A 19,480-nucleotide genomic window follows, 5' to 3' on the forward strand; every position below is an offset into this window, starting at 1 on the left:
CCCATGAGGAGGGGTGCTACAGTCCAAAAGAACTACCTGAGTTTTCTAACTTAGAAATCCAGGGAACAAGTGTGGAAACTAAGTGTGTGGCATTGTAGTGGAAGGAACATGATTGGAACTTTGGACATTGAAATCTGGGGGAGAGGTAGGTGGGTAGACCTCTCTGAATTAGGGCAAAAAAATTGAAGATACGTGTGTCCCATGTAAATGAGTGACCTCAGCAAAGGAGGATTTTAATAATCAAGTGGACAGGATGGCCCATTCTGTGGTTAATAGTTTCTTTCCCCAGCCACCCTTGTCATCCAATGGACCCATGAACAAAGTGGCCATGGTGGCAGGGATGGAGGTAATGCATGTGATCAGCAACATGGACTTCCACTCACCAAGGCTGACCTGGCTATGACCATTGCTGAGTGCTCAATCTGCCAGAAGCAGAGACAATACTGAGCCCCCCAACATAACCCTATTCCTTGAGGTGTTCAGCTAGCTACTGGAAGCAGGTTGGTTACCTTCGATCACTTCCATCATAGAAGAGGCAGCGTTTTGACCTTACTGGACTAGAAACTTAACTCGATATGGATTTACTTGCCCTGCATGCCAAGCTTCTGATAAAACTACCATCCATGGACTTAGAGAATGCCTTATCCACTGTCATAGTATTCCTCCTGGCATTACTTCTCATCAGTTACTACTAATTTGATGATAGACTGGTGCTTGGCATGTAATTTTTATATCATCCTGACTTGTGAAGGGGAATAATTAACTGAGGCTGGAAAATTTTTCAATTTTTACACTCTTATTTATTGAATAATTTCTTCCCTTATCATTGTGTCCTGTTGTCTGCTTCTGAAATACGTGTGTGTGTGTATGTATATGTATAATATATATTTATATATATGTAAATATAGCATTGCAGAGACAGGAAAATGGCATAGAATATCCATTATAATTTTTTTATTGTTGCTGTTTTAATGTCCTTTAATATATATTAGTATTGTATCCTTCTAAACATTTTTACCTTTGCTCTTTATAAATAAGTTTCTATAAAAATTGAGAAAATATACAGAAACATAATGAAAAAAAAATCAAGATCACTTCTATTTTCCTTTCTACCAAAGAAAATCTGTTAAGCTGCAAGGTGTTATACTGTATCCTATTCAGACAGGGTACTTAAAAAGGAAGATAAAAATTGAAATCTTTACAATATTAGATCTTCCATGCATTAAAACTAATTTAACTCTGTCAGCATAGAGCTGTTAGCACAGAGCCTGATGCGGGGCTCAAACTCAGGAACTGTGAGATCACGACCTGAGCCAGAGTCGGACACTTAACCAACTGAGCCACCCAGGCGCCCCTAGTCGTTACACTTTTAGATAAAGAGCTTACAAATTCCTTGCTTTGTTCAATCATAGATGCATTATACATTTTGTTGATTTCATGACTGGAAATGTTTTGTTACAGTATCTAATTGATCATTATTGATATATAAGAAAGCTATTGATTTTTGTATGAAGATTGCAACCTTGTCACCTTATTTCTGTTGTTTGGTTATTTTGTCTTTTTGTTGGATTATAGCTTCCAGGAATACATTCAGAGAAGGTTTCTTAAATGCCTAATTTATTTCATTGATGCTTAAATGAGAGTTTGGCACAGTCTGGAAATTGGTACGAATTGTTTTTCTCTCTGAATTTGATGATTTACTCCATTGTCTTCCTACATGAGTATAATCTGTGAAAGTATAATGTTAATGTATTTCTTATTCTTATGTATGTAAACTGTTTTTTAAATCTTTCTTGAAACTTTCAGTATTTTTTAAAACTTATTTTTGGTATTTCAGGTATTACTATTTTACTTAATTTTTTCAAAGCCATCACTTTTAGAACCAGTTATTTTATTTACCATTTTAAAGGAAAGAAAACACTGAATTAAACTATGCTATGTCACTGATATTAAGATGCATTCTGGTCTCACAGATGTTAAAATCAAAATGTGTACCAGAATTAATGATAATTGGAATTTTATTAACTTGCTAGGGCTCTCTCAAATTGAGTACTTAACATCCTTCTTGGTTTTGAGGTTACTTTCATTGATTACTAGTTCAAACATTACCTCTCCTCAATTATTTCTATTATCTTCTGGGGCTTCTTTTAAATGGATGGTGGAATTTCTACTTCAATCTTTTATATCAAGTTTTATTCTAATACTTTGCATCACTTTGTTACATTTGGTTCCTCTGACCTGTATAGTAATGAAATCTGGCTTCCTAATTCACAGTTCAGCTGTATGCATTCTGTTTTTCAGTCCATTAAGTTTTTTTTTTTAACTTTTTTACTTGAAAATAATTATAGGTACACAGGAATCTACAGAAATGGTACATTTTACCAAGTTTCCATCAGTGGTCACATCTTACATAAAGTACAATATCAAAACATAGAATTTGGCATTAATATGACATATATATGTAGTTACATGTCATCATGAGTATAAGTATAGATTCATGTAATCACTACTGCACTAAAGATACAGAACTATTCCAATACAAAGATCTCTCTTATGCTGCCCCTTTATAATTACACCTGCATTTCACCTACCATCACTAATCCCTGGAAACCATTAATCTGTTTTAGATCTCTATAATTTTTTGTTGAAGTTACATAAATAGAATCATACAGTATGTGACCTTTTGAGACTGGCTTTCAGAACTCAATGTTTTTGAGATCAAAGTTGTCACATCTATCAATAGTTTGTTCCTTTTTAAATGCTGATAGCTCAGAGCCTGGAGCCTGCTTTGGATTCTGTGTCTCTGTCTCTCTCTGCCCCTCTCCAGCTCACGCTCTGTCCCTCTCACTGCCTCTCAAAAATAAACATTTAAACATTTTTAAAAAAAAGAATGAAATCTTGCCATTTGCAACAACGATGAAACTAGAGTGTATTATGCTAAGCAAAACAAGTCAGAGAAAGACAAATATGATTTCACTCATGTGGAATTTAAAAAACAAAACAGATGAACACAGGGGAAGGGAAAAAAAGTAAAAAGAGAGAGGGAAGTAAACCATAAGAGACTTAAATACAGAGAACAAACAGGTTTGCCGGGGTGGGAGGTGGGTGGGAGGTGGGTGGGAGGGTGGGCTAAATAGGTGATGAGCATTAAGGAGAGCACTTGTTGGGATGAGCCCTAGGTGTTATAGAGAAGTGATGAATCACTGGGTTCTACTCCTGAAACCAATACTACACTGTATGTTAACTAACTTTAAATAAATTTAAGGGGCGGCTAGGTGGCTCAGTCAGTTAAGCGTCTGACTTCAGCTCAGGTCATGATCTCGTGATTTGTGAGTTCAAGCCCCGTATAGGGCTCTGTGCTGACAACTCAGAGCCTGGAACCTGCTTCAGGTTCTGTGTCTCCCTCTCTCTGTCTCTGCCCCTCCCCGCCCACACTCCATCTGCCTCTCTCTCTCTCAAAAATAAACATTAAGAAGTATTTTTAATAAATTTTTAAAATACTACAGTTAATACAAAAACTATAGGCTAATATTCCTGATGAATATAGATGCAAATATTCTTAGCAAAATATTAACAAACGAAATTCAACAGCATGTTGAAAGGATCATACACCACTATCAAGTGGGATTTCTCCTTGGGATGCAAGAATGGATGAGCCTAAATGTCCATCAACTGATGAATGGATAAAGAAATTATGGTTTGTATATACAATGGAATACTATTTGGCAATGAGAAAGAATGAAATATGGCCTTTTGTAGCAACGTGGATGGAACTGGAAAGTGTTACGCTAAGTGAAATAAGTCATACAGAGAGACAGATACCGTATGTTTTCACTCTTATGTGGATCCTGAGAAACTTAACAGAAGACCATGGGGAAGGGGAAAAAAAAGGGAGGGAGCCAAACCATAAGAGACTCTTAAAAACTGAGAATAAACTGAGGGTTGATGGGGGGTGGGAGGGAGGGGAAAGTGGGTGATGGGCATTGAAGAGGGCACATGTTGGGATGAGCACTGGGTGTTGTATGGAAACCAATTTGACAATAAATTTCATATAAAATTAATAAACATTTTAAAAAATTACAAAAAAAATGGATTAACTTGCAAATCAATAAATGTGTTATACCACATTAATTGAATGAAAGTTAAAAATATGATCACCTTATATGAAGAAAAAGTGTTTGATAAAGTTTAACATCCTTTCATATTGAGAACTTAAAAAAAACTGGGTATGAAAGAAATATATATCAAAATAATAAAGGCCATATTTGACAGACTCACAGCTAACATCCTATTTAACACTGAAAGGCTGAATGTTTTCCCTCTAAGATCAAGAACAACACAGAGTGCCCATCCATGCTCACCACCCATTCATATAGTACTGGAAGTTCTAGCCAGACCCATCAATACAATAAATAAAATAAAATAAAAAATACAATACAATACAATAAAAATAAAATACATCCTAATCAGAAAGTAAAACTGTCTCTGTTTGTTAATGACATGACCTTACATATAGAAAATCCTAAAGATGCCACCATAAAACTGTTAGAACTAACACACAAGTTGAGTAAAGTTAACAGGATATAAAATCAACATACAAAAATCAGTTATGTTTCTATATACTAACACTGAACTCTCTGAAAAAGAAATAAAACACTCCCATTGAAAATAGCATAGGGGCACCTGGGTGGCTCCATTGGTTAAGCATCCATCTCTTGATTTTGGTTCAGGTCATGATTTCATGGTTTGTGAGTTCAAGCCCCACATTGGGCTTCACTTGATAGTGCAGAGCCTGCTTGGGTTTCTCTCTCTCTCTCTGCCCCTCTCCTGCTTGCTGTCTCTCAAAATAAATAAATAAACTTAAAAATTACAAAAAAAAAATAGCGTAAAAAATAATAAAATACTCAGGAATAAATTTCACCAAGGAAGTAAAAGATCTGTACACTGAAAACTATTAAACACTGATGAAAGAAATTGAAGAAGACACAAATTAATGGAAAGGTATTCTATATTTATGGATCAGAAGAATAATATTGTTAAAATGTTCATACTACCAAAGCCATGTACAGATTCAATGCAATATCTATCAAAATTCCACTGACATTTCTCACAGAAATAGAAAAAACAATCCTAAAATAATTATGAAACCAGAAAAGACCCTGAATATCCAAATGCCATCTTGAGAAAGAACAAAGATGGAGATGTCACATTTCCTGGTTTCAAACTATACTACAAAGCTATAGTAAGCAAAACAATATGATACTGGCATAAAAATAGACACCTAGACTGATGGAACAGAACTGAGAGCCCTGAGATAAAATCACATATATTCATCCAGCTGATATTTGATAAAGGAGTCAAGAATACTCAATGAGGAAAGGATAATCAATAAATGGTGCTGGGAAAAGTGGATATTCAAATGTAAAAGAATGAAATTGGACCTGTATCTTACATCATTAACATAAACAAAAATTAACATTAACATTAAAAAAGTAAATAAAAAACATAACCATTAACAAAAATTAAGTTGAAATGGACTAAATACTTGAATATAAAACCTGAAGTCATAAAATTTCTAGAGGAAAACACTGGAAAACTGGTCTTGGCAATGATATTTTGGATATGACACCACAAGCACAGGCAACAATAGCAAAAGTAAACAAGTGGGACTACATCAGACTAAAAAGCTTCTGTGCAGCAAAAGGAATCAACAAAATGAAAAGGCAGCCTTTTTGGAATGGGGGAAAATATTTGCAAACTAAATAGCTGCAAACCATATATTTGATATCCCAAATGTGTAAGGAACTCATACAACTCACAAGGAAAAAAAAAGCAATCCATCAGATTTAAAAATGGGCAGAGTACTTGAATAGACATTTTTCTTTTTTTTTAATTTTTTTTTAATTTTTTTTTCAACATTTATTTATTTTTGGGACAGAGAGAGACAGAGCATGAACGGGGGAGGGGCAGAGAGAGAGGGAGACACAGAATCGGAAACAGGCTCCAGGCTCTGAGCCATCAGCCCAGAGCCGACACGGGGCTCGAACTCACGGACCGCGTGATCGTGACCTGGCTGAAGTCGGACGCTTAACCGACTGCGCCACCCAGGCGCCCCGAATAGACATTTTTCTAAAGAATACATACGAATGGTCAACAGTTATATGAAAAGATGCTTGGCATCACTAATCATCAGGGAAATGCAAATCAAAAACACAAGGAGATATCACCTCACATCTATTAGAATGGCTATCCTTAAGAAGACGAGATAACAAGTGGTGTCCAGGATGCAGAGAAAAGGGAGCCCTTGCACACTGTTGGTGGGAATATAAATTGGTACAGCCATTATGGAAAACTGTATAGAGGTTCCTCAAAAACTTAAGAATAGAACTATCATATGATCTAGCAATACCACATCTAGGTATATGTCTAAAGGAAATGAAATTACTATCTCATATCTCTATATCAAAGATATGTCTGTACCTCTATGTTCATTGCAACATTATTCACAATAGCCAAGGGAAGGCAACAAACCTGTTTGCCTACCAACACGTGGATAAAGAAAATGTTATATATACATGTACCTAACATATGTACACGTTATCATATGTATATATATAACACATTTAGTGTATATAAAGATATAGATGCACACACACACGCACACACACACACACACACACACACACAATGGAATATTACTCAGCTATAAAAAGGAAGGAAATCCTGTCATTTGAGACAACATGAATGAACTTTGAGGGTATTATTCTAAGTGAAATAAATCAGATAAAGACAAATATTGTATCTTCTCACTTATGTGTGGGGCCTTAAAAAACTGAACTCACTGAAACAAAGAGTAGATTAGTGTCTGCCAGGGTCTAGGATATTGAGAAAATGGGGAAATGTTGGTTAAAGGGTATAAACTTCCAGTTAGAAGATGAATAAGCTCTAGGGATCTTCTGTCCAGCTTGGTGACTAGAGTCAACCATATACTTGTATACTTGAAAGTTGCTAAGAGAGTGGATCTTAAATGTTCTTTCACACATGAATACACATAAAGAGCTAATTGTGAGATAATTATCTGTTAATGTGTGTTAGGTGATGTGGTAATGTGAGGTAATGATGTGTTAAGGGTAATGACTATCCTTATGTAGTAATAATTTCACAATATTTACATATACCAAATCTTCACATTGTACATCATAAACTTATATAATGTTATATGTCAAACATATCTCAATAAAGGTGAGGGGGAAAATTAATGAATCAATTGTTTCCTGGAAGTCCACAAATGAAGGCAAATGGCATAGAGTTAAATGGTATTCTATATGACTTTAGCATTTGCTTCATTTTCTTACCTACAAGTGCCAATAAATTTAAGTTTACATTGTCATTGTTGTTGATCTACCGAAACCTGAGGGGGACTGGCTAAGAATTACCACATCATAATAACAGGTAAAATTTTCTGAGCTTTTAGTATGTGCCAGGGGCTGGTCTAAGGAATTGACACTATTACCTTATCCCCCACTCCTAATAATGTTATGAAGTGGGTAATCCTATTTTACAGTTAAGAAATGATGGCAAAGACACCTTGGAAGACAGTTTGATGGTTTCTTACAAAACTAAATATACTCTTACCATATAGTCCAGCAATGGAATTCCTTTGTATTTACCCATAATAGTTGTAAACTTATGTCTGCATAAAAACCTGCACACTGATGTTTATATTTATAGCAGCTTTATTCTTAATTGCCATAACTCAGAAGAAAGCAAGATGATCTTCAGTAGGTGAATGGATAAACTATGGTACCTCCTGGGGATAGTTACTCAGTGCTAAAAAGAAATGAGCTACCAAGCCACCAAAAGACATGAAGGAGAGGTGTCTGGGTGACTCAGTTGGTTAAGCATCCAACTCTTGATTTTGGCTCAGGTCATGAACTTGCAGTTTGTGAGATGGAGCCCCATGTTGGGCTCCGAGCTACCAGCATGGAGCCTGCTTGGGATTCTCCCTATGCCCCTCCCCCACTCACTTGGGCATGTGCTCTATCAAAATAAATAAACGTGAAAAAAAAAGACATGAAGGAAATTTAAATTCATATTACTAAGTAAAAGAAATCAATCTTGGAAAAGGTTACAGATGGTCTGATTCTGAGTATATGATATTCTGGAAAAGGCAAATCTGGAAAAGGGGAACCTGAGCCACCCAGGTTCCCCAGGGATATTGATAATGGAGGAAACTACATATGTGTCAGGCAGGGGGTAAATGGGAAATCTGTGTACCTTCCTCTCAATTTTGTTGTAAACCTAAAACTGCTCCATAATAAAGTCTTAAAAATTTTTTTTAAAGAAAAAACTATGGCAAGGAGAGTCTCAGTTTAACACATCCATGAAGCTCTAGGCAGTTTGGCTGGGGCTGGTTAGTCTAGGATAGTTTCACCGGTGGTTGGCAAGTTGGCTACCAGTGTATCTTGGTTCTTTACTAGATGACTATTCTAGCATGCTACAACAGATTCATTCACACCAGGTTCATTCACACCATTCACACACAAAAATGGGCAAATTCCATTCGTCAAGTCACTGCTTATATCACATTTATTGATGTCCCAATAGCAAAAGCATGTGGTTAAGCCCAGATTCAGGAGATGGAGAAATAAACACTGCTTCATTTTGCGGTGTTTAATGGAGGATGGAAGGAGCAGCAAAGTCACATTACGAAGTGAATATAGAATGGCATAAATTATTGTGACTGTTTTTATAGTTAACCACACCAACTATGTCTGTAAATATCTTAAATAAAAATGATCTAAGTATTTCAATTAAAAGGTAAAGACTACCAGGGTGCCTGGGTGGCTCAGCTGGTTGAGCATCAGACTCTTAATTTTGGTTCAGGTCATGATCCCAGCCAGGGTCATGGAATTGAGCCCCACATCAGGCTCTGTGCTGAGTGTAGAGCCTGCTGGAGATCCTTTCTCTCTCTCTTCTGTCTCTCTCTCTCTTTCTCACCTCTTCCTTCTCCCCTGCTTTGGCAGGTTGGCTCTCTAAAAAAAACTGAGACTATCAGACTAGATTTTATGTAAAAAGATCTACAAGACATACATTACATATGACAGAGAACGGTTGAAAGTAAAAAGATGGTGGAGGGAACAACATGCAAATGCTAACCAAAAAAATGCTGGGGTAGCTATTTTAATAGCTGATAGACTTTGAGGAAATAGATATTTCTAAAAATAAATAGGAACATAATGATAAAAGGAGCAATTCAACAGAAAAACTAATTCTAAATTTTATTGTCTCTCTCTTTTTTTCTAATTTGACAGAGAGAGAGAGAGAGAGAGAGAGAGAGAGCGCGTGCAGGGGAGAGGGGCAGAGGGAGAGAGAGAGAGAGAGAAAGAGAGAGAGAGAGCATTCCAAACAGGCTCCAAGCTCAGCATGGAGCCCAATGTGGGGCACAATCCCATGACCCTGGGATCATAACCTGAGCCAGAATGAAGAGTCTGATGCTCAACTGACTGAGCAACCCAGGTGCCCTGGAATATATATTCTTTTCAAGTGAATGTGGACTGTGTGGCAAAATAAACCATACACTGGGCCATATAGCAAATCTAATATACTTCATAGGATTGAAATCATGTATAGTCTCGTGTCTGACCACAATGGAATTAAACTAAAACCAAAAACCATTACAAAACAAAACATTGAAAACTTCCCAAGTTATCCAAACTTAAGGAACATAACTCTACAAAAGCAGTGGATCAAATAATGACAATGGAATTTAAAAGATATTTTGAACTTTTTGATAGTGAAAATCAAAAAGGGATTTTTGATTTTACTGGGATGCAGTAAAAGCAGCGATTTGAGGGCATGTTTGTAGCTCTAAATGCATATATTAGAAAGGAGCAAATACTGAATATGAATAATGTAAGCCTCCATCATAAGAAACTAAAAGAAAGAATATCAAATTAAACCAAAAGAAAGTAAAAGGAAAGAAGAAATAAAGATATGTATGGACATCACTAAAATAGAAAGCAAACTTGTAATAGAGAAAATAAACTGAGCCAAAAGCTAGTTCTTTGAAAGATCAACAGAATTGATAAGCCATAGCAAGACTGACCAAAAAAGAAAACAATCCCACAAATATCAGGTATGGAAAAAGATTTTATAGAAATTAAAGGGTAAACAAGAAGGCATTATGGACAACTTTACACCAATAAATTTGATCTTCAAAGAAATAAAACATTTCTTAAAAAATACAACTTGCAAAAATGACATGAGAAAAAATATAAATTTGAGTAATTGTTAAAAAAAAATAAATCTTCATTTATAAATCTCCCACAAGGAAAATTCCAGTTCCAGATGTTTTTACTGGTGAATTCTTCCAAATATTTGATGGAACAGAAAATATCAGTCATGTACAAATTCTTACAAAGAAAAGAAAAAGGGGAATGACTTCCCGATTTCCTCTATGAAGCCAAAAACATCTTTATATTAACCCTGGAAATTTCAGGACAAGAAAAACATAAAAGCAAAGCCCTAAACAAAATATAGCTAGGCAAATTCAGTGAATGATAAAGAAGATAATAAATCATGACCAAATGAGTATTCTAGGAATGCTAGATGGTTTCACATACAAAAAATAATCAGTGTAACTTACCACATTAACAGAATAAAGGAGAAAAATCTTATGATCATCTAATGTGCAGGCTATCCATTAAAAAAATTCAACATCCATTAAAACAATTCTCAACAAAAGTGGCAAGAAAGAAAATTGCCTCAATCTGATAAAGAACATCTTTAAATAATCTCAGATAACAAACCTAATGGATTCCTCAAGGGAATAAAACAAGGATATCTACATTTGATACTTGCATTTATTATCATACTGGAGACCCAAGCCAGTGCAATAAACAGGAAAAAAGGAAAAAGTATAAAGATTGGAAAAAGAAGAAATATAACAGTATCTGTCAATAACATAATTTGTATGTAGAAAATCCAAAAAAGAATTCTAAAACTTTTTTTTTAATGTTTATTTTGAGTGAGAGAGAGAAAGAGAGAGAAAATATGAGCAGGGGAGGGGTAGAGAAAGAGGATGAGAGAGAATCCCAAGCAGATATGCCATGGGATTCAATCCCACAGAACTTCGAGATCATGACCTGAGCTGAAATCAAGAGTCGGAAGTTTAACCAAATGAACCACCCAGGCACCCCTAGAATTCTAAAACTCTTAATAAATAAGCAAATTTAGCATAATTACTGGATTTAAGTACATATAAAAACAGAATTTGTGTCTCTATATACCAGCTTAAATTAAACAGTAAAATAAAAAAACAAAAGTATTTCTCATAGCAACAAAACACGAAAATAACAAAAAGGCACAAAAATTCTCAACAAAGTACTAACAAATTGAATCTAGTAACAAATAAAAAAATAATTTATACACCAGGACCAAGTGAGATTTATGCCAGGAATGCAAGGTTGGTGGTGTAGCATGCAAAAAATCAATGTAATATATCAATAGAATAAAGGACAGAAAGCACATGATGTCTGACAAAGAAAAAAAATTTAACAATATCTACTATCCTTTCATGATAAAAACACTCAACAAAGTCAGAATAGAGGAAAACTTCCTCATTCTAGTAAAGGGAATTTATGAAAAATCGACAGCTAACATCATAATTAACTAAGACAATGATTTCCCCCAAGGTATGTGGAAAATCCATACAATAGAAGAGTATTCAGCAATAAAGAGTAATAAAGTAATGTTACATGCTACAACAAAGATAAATCTTGATAAAATTATGTTAAGTGAAAGTCACAAAAAAACAAATATTGTAGGATTCCATTTATATGCATTATCCTGAATAGGCAATTCTATAGATACAGATAGAAGATAAATGGTTGCCTGTGACTGGGGGACAGGAGACAGGAATTGGGAATTACTGCTAAGGGGTGTGGGATTCCTTTTTCAGGCGATGAAAATGTAAAATCATTGACTGTGGGGTAATTGGGTGTATAACTGTAAATATACTAAAAACCACTGAAGTGAACAATTTGCAGGGCTCAAATTCACGAACCATGAGTTAATGACTTAAGCCAAAATCAAGAGTCAGATGCTCAACCAACTGAGCCACCCATGAAGTGAACACTTCAAATGGGAGAATTTTATGTTAATTTTATCTCAATAAAGCTGTTGTTTTTTTTTTAATTTTTTTTTTCAACGTTTATTTATTTTTGGGACAGAGAGAGAGAGAGCATGAACGGGGGAGGGGCAGAGAGAGGGAGACACAGAATCGGAAACAGGCTCCAGGCTCTGAGCCATCAGCCCAGAGCCCGACGCGGGGCTCGAACTCACGGACCGCGAGATCGTGACCTGGCTGAAGTCGGACGCTTAGCCGACTGCGCCACCCAGGCGCCCCAATAAAGCTGTTTTTTATAAAGACATAAATGCTTTCCAATGAAAATTATAAAACGTTGCTGAGATAAATTAATGAGGACTCAAAGAAATGGAGAGATATGCCAATATTTGTGAATTGCAAGACTTAGTATTAAGATATCAATTCATCCTACATTTACAGGGTCAAAGAAAGCCAGTTAAGTCCCTCCAGGTTTCTTTGTGTAAATCAACCAGCTGTTTCTTGAAATATATATGGAATTGCATAGGACCTAGAATGCCCAATATAATGAAAAAGAATAAAGTTTAAAATGTATACCATGATATTTCAATACTTACTCTAAAGACAGCTTGGTATTAGTGCAAGATAGCTAAATATACCAATGAGAAAATATAGTACAGAAATAGGCTCACAGATATAAAGTCACTTGACTTATTACAAAGGCACCATTGCAATTCAATAAATAGTGATGGAGCAACTGGTTATACGTATGGGGGAAAAATCTCTTGATCCTCACCTCAAAAGAAAGAAACAAAACAATTAATTTGAGATGAATCATAACTATAAATGTGAAAGGTGAAACAATAAAATCTCTAGAAGAAAAATAGAATATCTTCAGGTCCTATGGTAGGCAGAGGCTTTTAAACAGAATGAGACATCAGCTATAAATAAAGTATTAATAAATTGAACTTCATTTAAATTAAAAGCAGCTGTTCTTCAAAAGACTTCATTATTAGAGTGAAAAGGCAAGCCATAGCCTGGAAAAGATATAACGCAAATGCCCTACAAAGACCTCATATCCTAGTATATACAAATACCTATGAATAAATAGAAAAAACACAAACTCATTTTAATAAAATGGTCAAAAGTTAAACAGACAACTCAACATAGAAGTTATCCAAGTGACTGGTATATGAAAGGATGCTAAAGTGAGTATTCATCAGGGAAATGCAAATTAAAATCACACTGAGATACCACTACCCACCTTCTAGTATTGTAAAAATTAAAAAGACTGATAATACCAGGTGCCTAAAAGGATATGAAGCAAATGGAACCCTTTGCATTGTTGATAGAAGTGTAAATTGACACAACTTTGGAAAATGATTTGGCAGTATCTCCACAGGTACATACAAATCTACGATCCAGCTATTCCACTCTTGGATTCCTAATAGAAATGAATGCTATGTCTCCCAAAATATGAAGATTGACCATAGATTTATTAATAAGAAAAACTGGAGGGACACCTGGGTGGCTCAGTCAGTTAAGTGCCCGACTTCAGCTCAGGTCATGATCTCACAGTTTGTGGGTTTGAACCCTGCATCAGGCCCTGCACTAACAGTGTGGAGCCTGCGTGGCATTCTCTCTCTTTCCCTCTCTCTCTGCCCCTCCCCAATTCATGCTTTCTCTCTCTCTCAAAAATAAATAAACTTAAAAAAAAAAAAAAACGAAAGAAAAGAAAAAACTGAAACCCACACAAATGTGTATCAATACAGAATGAATATATTGTATCAAGATTTAGACTATGGCAGCCTGCAGGCAAAATATGACCCATCACCTATTTTGCTATGGCCAATGACCTAAGAAAGGTTTTACATTTTTAAATGGTTGAAAAAATAAGAGTAGTATTTTGCAATATGTAAAAAATTATATGAAATCCAAATTTCAGCGTCCATAAATAAAGTTTTCTTGGAATACAGCCACACTAATTTGTTTACATATTATCTATGGTTGCTCTCATGCTAGAATAGCAGAGTTGAGTAGGTGTGACAGACAACATCTGGCACATAAAACCAAAAATATTTATTTGCTGGTTAAAGGACTCATCTCGGAGTCTTAATGTTGACAAAAACATGCCAGGCACATACCATTACATTGATTGTATTCAAATGAAGTTCAAGAATACACAAAAGTAATCTGTGGTGTTAGAAGTCCAAATAATGGTCCCTTCTAAGTAGAGTCACAGTTGACCAGGATGGGGCACAAGGGAACATTCTGGCATTTTGGAAATCAATGTTCTTTATCTTGATCTGTGTGTGGTGATTGCCTGTGTATGCAAAAATCATGGAGGTGTATATATAATATTTGTAGACTTTATATAAATTATTCCTCTAAAAAAAAAGACTAAGGCTGAAATTACACTTTTTCCCATCTCTCTTCATTTCAATATAAAACTCATTTTTCAAATTATTTGCCAGATGAAATTCTTGTTTCTCCAATTTAGGTAGCCACTGGTAACTGTTTAAATTTAAGTTTATTAAAATTAAACAAAATTAAACATTCATTCCTTGGTCAAACTAACCACACTTAAGGGGCTTGAATAGTCATATGTGGCTAGTGGCTACTATACTGGACAGTGCAGATACAAAACACAGAATTGAGTTTTACAGAAAGTTCTATTGGGCAGCTGTACTCCAAAAACTTACATAAAAGTTCATTTTAAAGGTGAGAAAACTGAAGTTTTGAGATACACAGTGCTGCATTCACTTCTTTTCCCATATTCACTGCTACAGATGAACTCTCAATGTATCATTCATTTAACATTTCTATAATTATATAGGAATCTATTCTAAATTCATAACCATGCAAAGAAAAAGCATTTTGTAAGTCATAAAATACTTAGATTGTCTAATTAATCCCAGGCACCACCCTTATAGTCACACCGTTCCCGAGACACTCTCACAATCCCAAATGGATCACACGCGTATCCACTAACATGTCTCTTACAGTCTCAAACACAATCTGATACACAGCACATTCCCCACAGACCTCTCTTCCCCTGCAGAAGACACTTGGATAACAAACACATGTCCGTGAAGTGTGTCAAACCTCTGATGCTTCTTGAGCGGAAACCCGGGTGGTCACAGCTACTGCGTCTGAGCCACAGCTCTTGTCTGAGAAATCTGGACCCTACCTCCTGGCCTTCTGCACCTTTTTCAGCCCTGGACTACATTTGTCTGAAGGCTTCACTACAAGACCCAAACTCTGGTAATCTTTTTGGGATTTTCTGGAGGAGTCACTTGAGTCAAATGAGATAGGTTGGCACACACGTAGTAGTAGCCTGAGATCCCCCATTCGAGCAAGGGAGACTCAAGGCTCGGGCCTATTCCGGGCCGCAGAATGTGGCCACTGCCTCTGCATTCTGTTGGATCGAGCGGCGGGAGGTGGGGGTGGGGGGAGGGTGGTCACATTTTTGACTACATTTCCCGGAGGCCACCGCGTCCCTGCGCCATTTCGTACACTTATTCCGTTACGTCTTGATGCAGGGATCCAGTCTGCAGCGGTCAGGTGAGTGGACCGTCTCACTGGGACCCGCACGCTGCATTTAATTTGGAGCATCCAGAAAGAAGTTCTCATATGGTGCTGGGAATACCGGTATGCCAGCTGGGGCTCGGTGCTGTGAGGAATCGGGACGATCTCGGCTCTGGACTACGTTTCCTTTAGGTCATAGAGCTCCAGGTTGATTCCTTACGGAAGTCGGCCTTGCCTGGGGAGTAGCTGTGACCTTCCTCTCCGGCAATATCTGCACCGTCACTTCGGTTCAGACCGGCAGGGGCGTGGTGCTATTAGCTTTTTCCCTCAGCCCCTGTGATGTGGGCGTGCACTTAGCGCCCCTCCCGGCTGGCAAACTCCGCACCTTATCTTTGGTTCCGGTAGGACGGGATAGGGAATATGTTACCTTTAACGTTCCACCGTGCTGGATGTGTGTGTCCCTTTCTGTGGCGGCGCGATGTGCTCGCCTGCTGTCTTCTAATGCTTTTGGCGGCCAGGGATACTTCGCACCTGTGTACTTTACCCCCGTATGACACGGACAGAGTCCGTTGAGAATCGAGCGGTTCCAGGTGCTGCAGTTTCCTCACTTTACTGTGCTGAGAACGTGACTATTTTGAAGCTGTATAATGAGGATTTACACCTGAAGCGCCCTAGGAAGGGAGAAGACCACCATAATAGGATGCCCCATTCTACTTTGAGAGCCCTGTGGGGAAAATCAATCCCTTTCTCTGGCCTGAAGTTGTGAGAGATGATCCTAAATATTTTGTTGGCTGTGAGAAAGGCTTGGTAGCCTATGATTGTTTAGTCCCTTCTACTTTTTCTAACAGAGCCACACAGGAAAGGAAAAGAATGTTGCACATCTAAAAGACTTGCCTAAAATGAGTTACCATTTTCTTCCTCCTCTCAAGTTTCTTACTTTTCAAGATGTTGCAGTACGTTCTGCAACATCTTAAGGAAGAACCAGCCATTCAGTGACTTGTCCTTAGGCATTAGCTATCCCCATAAATGATGGCGCTCCAGGGATAAGCTCACTAGGCTAACTCCACTCCCAGCCACACTACACCTGTTCTCTCCACCCAATGGCAAATCAGCCATTTCTAAGATTTTTGATGAGAGAGAACTACACCCTCCGGAGGAAATTTGAAGATTTTTATTTTAACTTTATTATGGAAAATTTCAAGCAGGATAGAAAGTAATATAAACCCAATGTGCTCAATACCCACCTATAATTTAAAACGTTTGCAAATATCCTTACATCCTTCCTCCTTTTTTTCTGTAGCATTTCAAACATTGTATAATTTTATCCATATGTATACATATATAACCAAAAAACATATTTTTAGATAACCACAGTGATGTTACCCCAACTTGAAAAACTAACAGTAAGTCCATAATATCATATATGCAATACATACATATTTGTTTCCCCAATTTTTTCAAAGATAGATTTTTACAATTGGTTTGTTCAAATCATGATACAGATAAGGTCTACACAGTGCATAAGGTTGCCAAACATCTTAAATTTCTTTAATCTGTAAATTTCCCTTCTATTTTTTGCTTTTGTTTTATTTTAGTTGGTATTACTGATTTGTTTTTTAAAAAACTAGGTTTATAGAATATTGTACATTCTGCTTTTGGCTAATTGCTTCCTTAGGGTGTCATATAATTTGTTCTCCTGTGCCCCGTATTTCTGTAAATGAGTAGTTAGATCTAGAAACTTGATCAAATCCAGATCATATTTTGCATAAATCCCATTTTCAGACAAAAATAATTCATAGTTGGTGCCTTGTACTTCCTATTACATCACATCCTGAGGCTTTTAAAGTCTGGTGTCCCACTTCTGGTGATGCCATATTGATCAGTGTTTAAGGGCTGTCCACTTAACCTTTTTATAAGGCTCTCCTTTCTTTTTTCACCTATTAATAGAGGAAGGTATTGTCCACCCACCCACCCTCCTCCCCTCTGGGGGATAAAACTTGGTTCTTAGCAGGGCAAACTCTTAAGATATTGCAATGGTTTGTGGCCCTTGGAGCCACACAGTACATAAACACATATACAGTATAACCATGGCATTAAAATTTTATAGTTGAATAGTGGTTAGGGGAAAAAAAGGTGTCTAAAAAGGCTCTTTCAGCCTTTTTAGGGGAAACAAGGGGAAAAAAGGTCAAGAAACACCTAAAGTTTATAACATCCATTTATGATTGATGGTGAGATCTGTTACTTCATTAAAGATTACATACAGTGATTTTTAAAAATTTAATTGTTTTATTTATTTTAGAGAGAGTATGAGCAGGGGAGGGGCAGAGGGAAGGAGAGAGAGAGAGAGAGAGAGAGAGAGAGAGAGAGAGAGAGAGATTCCGAAACAGGCTCCAGGCTCTGAGCTGTCAGCACAGAGCCCACATGGGGCTCAAACTCATGAACGGCAAGATCAAGACCTGGGCCAAAGTCAGATGCTTAACTGACTGAGCCACCCAGGTACCCCTACATATAGTGATTTTTAAAAATTCTCTCACTTCCTTCTGCATTTCTTAGTTGGAGTTCTATAAATAAGAAATTTGCTTCAAAACTATTTGGTTATCCTCAAATTCAGTTCATATAGAAAGACAGTAATCTATTTGATTCTTTCCCTTTATATATTAGTTTTCAGAGAAATTAGTTGGCATCCTACAACCTCCTAAAGAGTCCCAAAAGTAAGTGAGTCAGTTTATTTTGAGTATTCATGGGTTTTGGAAATACATTTGATAGGTTTCCAACCACTGTAATCTTTTTTTTTTTTTTTTTTTTTTGAGAGAGAGAGAGAGGACACATGTGCACATGAGCTGGTGGGGCAGAGAGAGAATATCAGGGCTCAGGGCTCAATGCAGGGCTTGATCTCATGACTGTGAGATGAGGACCTGAGCTGAAATCAAGAGTCAGTCACTTAACCAACTGAGTCACCCAGGTACCCCTCATTATTCCTTTTTATCTCAAACTGTGCTCTATGTATTTATTACTTTTTAAAATTTATTTATTTATTTTGAGAGAGAGAGACAGAATCCCAAGCCGGTTCTGTGCTGTCAGCATACAGTCAGACACAGGGTTCAAACTCACCAACTGTGAGATTATGACCTGAGCTGAAATCAAGAGTCAACACTTAACCGACTGAGCCCCCCAGGTACCCTGAACTGCTCTCTCTTTAGCCAGTGGGAGTCCCTTCTGGTCAGTTCCTATGTCTTTTGACATGATCATATAAGAATTGATAGCTTATTTACTTTCTGGCACAAGCTGTCCCAAGTTCACCTTGTACATTTCCTGTGCCAGATCCAAAATGAGCCATCTCTCTAAGGAGTTCTGGTTCCTCTTATGGATCATGGCATATAGAGACTACAGTTTGGATATTAGGAATATTCATTGTCATAGGGCTGTCATTTCTTCTAAGGCTTTTCAGAGGACAAAGCTAATAACTTGTTTTTAATGTATAAACCATAATCATGAATTCATAATCATATTTCCATTTAGACCAATGATAACAAGGTTTTTTTTTATTTGATTTTATAACTTTGTCTCTCCTTTTATACTGACATTCTTGGTTGCTAACAACGTTAATATAATTAGTCTCTTTTACCTGAAAATGTACTTATAATGGTGTCAAAACAACAATAGCAACATTACAACTATCAAAATAGGGAATGTTTGTAAATTTATTTTGGTTATCATATTCCCTATATTTAAGGTTCATGTGTTACATTTGGTTATGTCTCTTAATATCATAATCAAGTATAAATGTTCTCATAACATTCATTCAAAAAATTTGTTTTGATATAATATTACACCCCCAAAATAGTA

The 19,480-nt window shown here is 36.6% G+C and overlaps 1 protein-coding gene across 2 annotated transcripts in view; it reads left to right on the plus strand.

Moving 5' to 3' along the window:
• The first annotated feature begins 15,629 nt into the window (after positions 1–15,629).
• LOC115502520 (zinc finger protein 345) overlaps positions 15,630–19,480 on the plus strand; it is a 99,139-nt gene continuing 95,288 nt past the window's right edge. Inside the window, exon 1 of one of the 2 annotated variants that reach the window (XM_036064236.1) lies at positions 15,630–15,757. Coding sequence is in view for 1 of the 2 variants with exons in the window: in XM_036064237.1 (XP_035920130.1) it covers positions 15,643–15,670 (28 nt within the window). In the remaining variant the exon portion in view is untranslated. The remainder of the gene's footprint in view (positions 15,758–19,480) is intronic. The other variant, XM_036064237.1, reaches the window with a different exon arrangement.

This window comes from Lynx canadensis, chromosome E2, assembly GCF_007474595.2.
Source record: "Lynx canadensis isolate LIC74 chromosome E2, mLynCan4.pri.v2, whole genome shotgun sequence".
In the NCBI taxonomy this organism is placed as follows: domain Eukaryota; kingdom Metazoa; phylum Chordata; class Mammalia; order Carnivora; family Felidae; genus Lynx; species Lynx canadensis.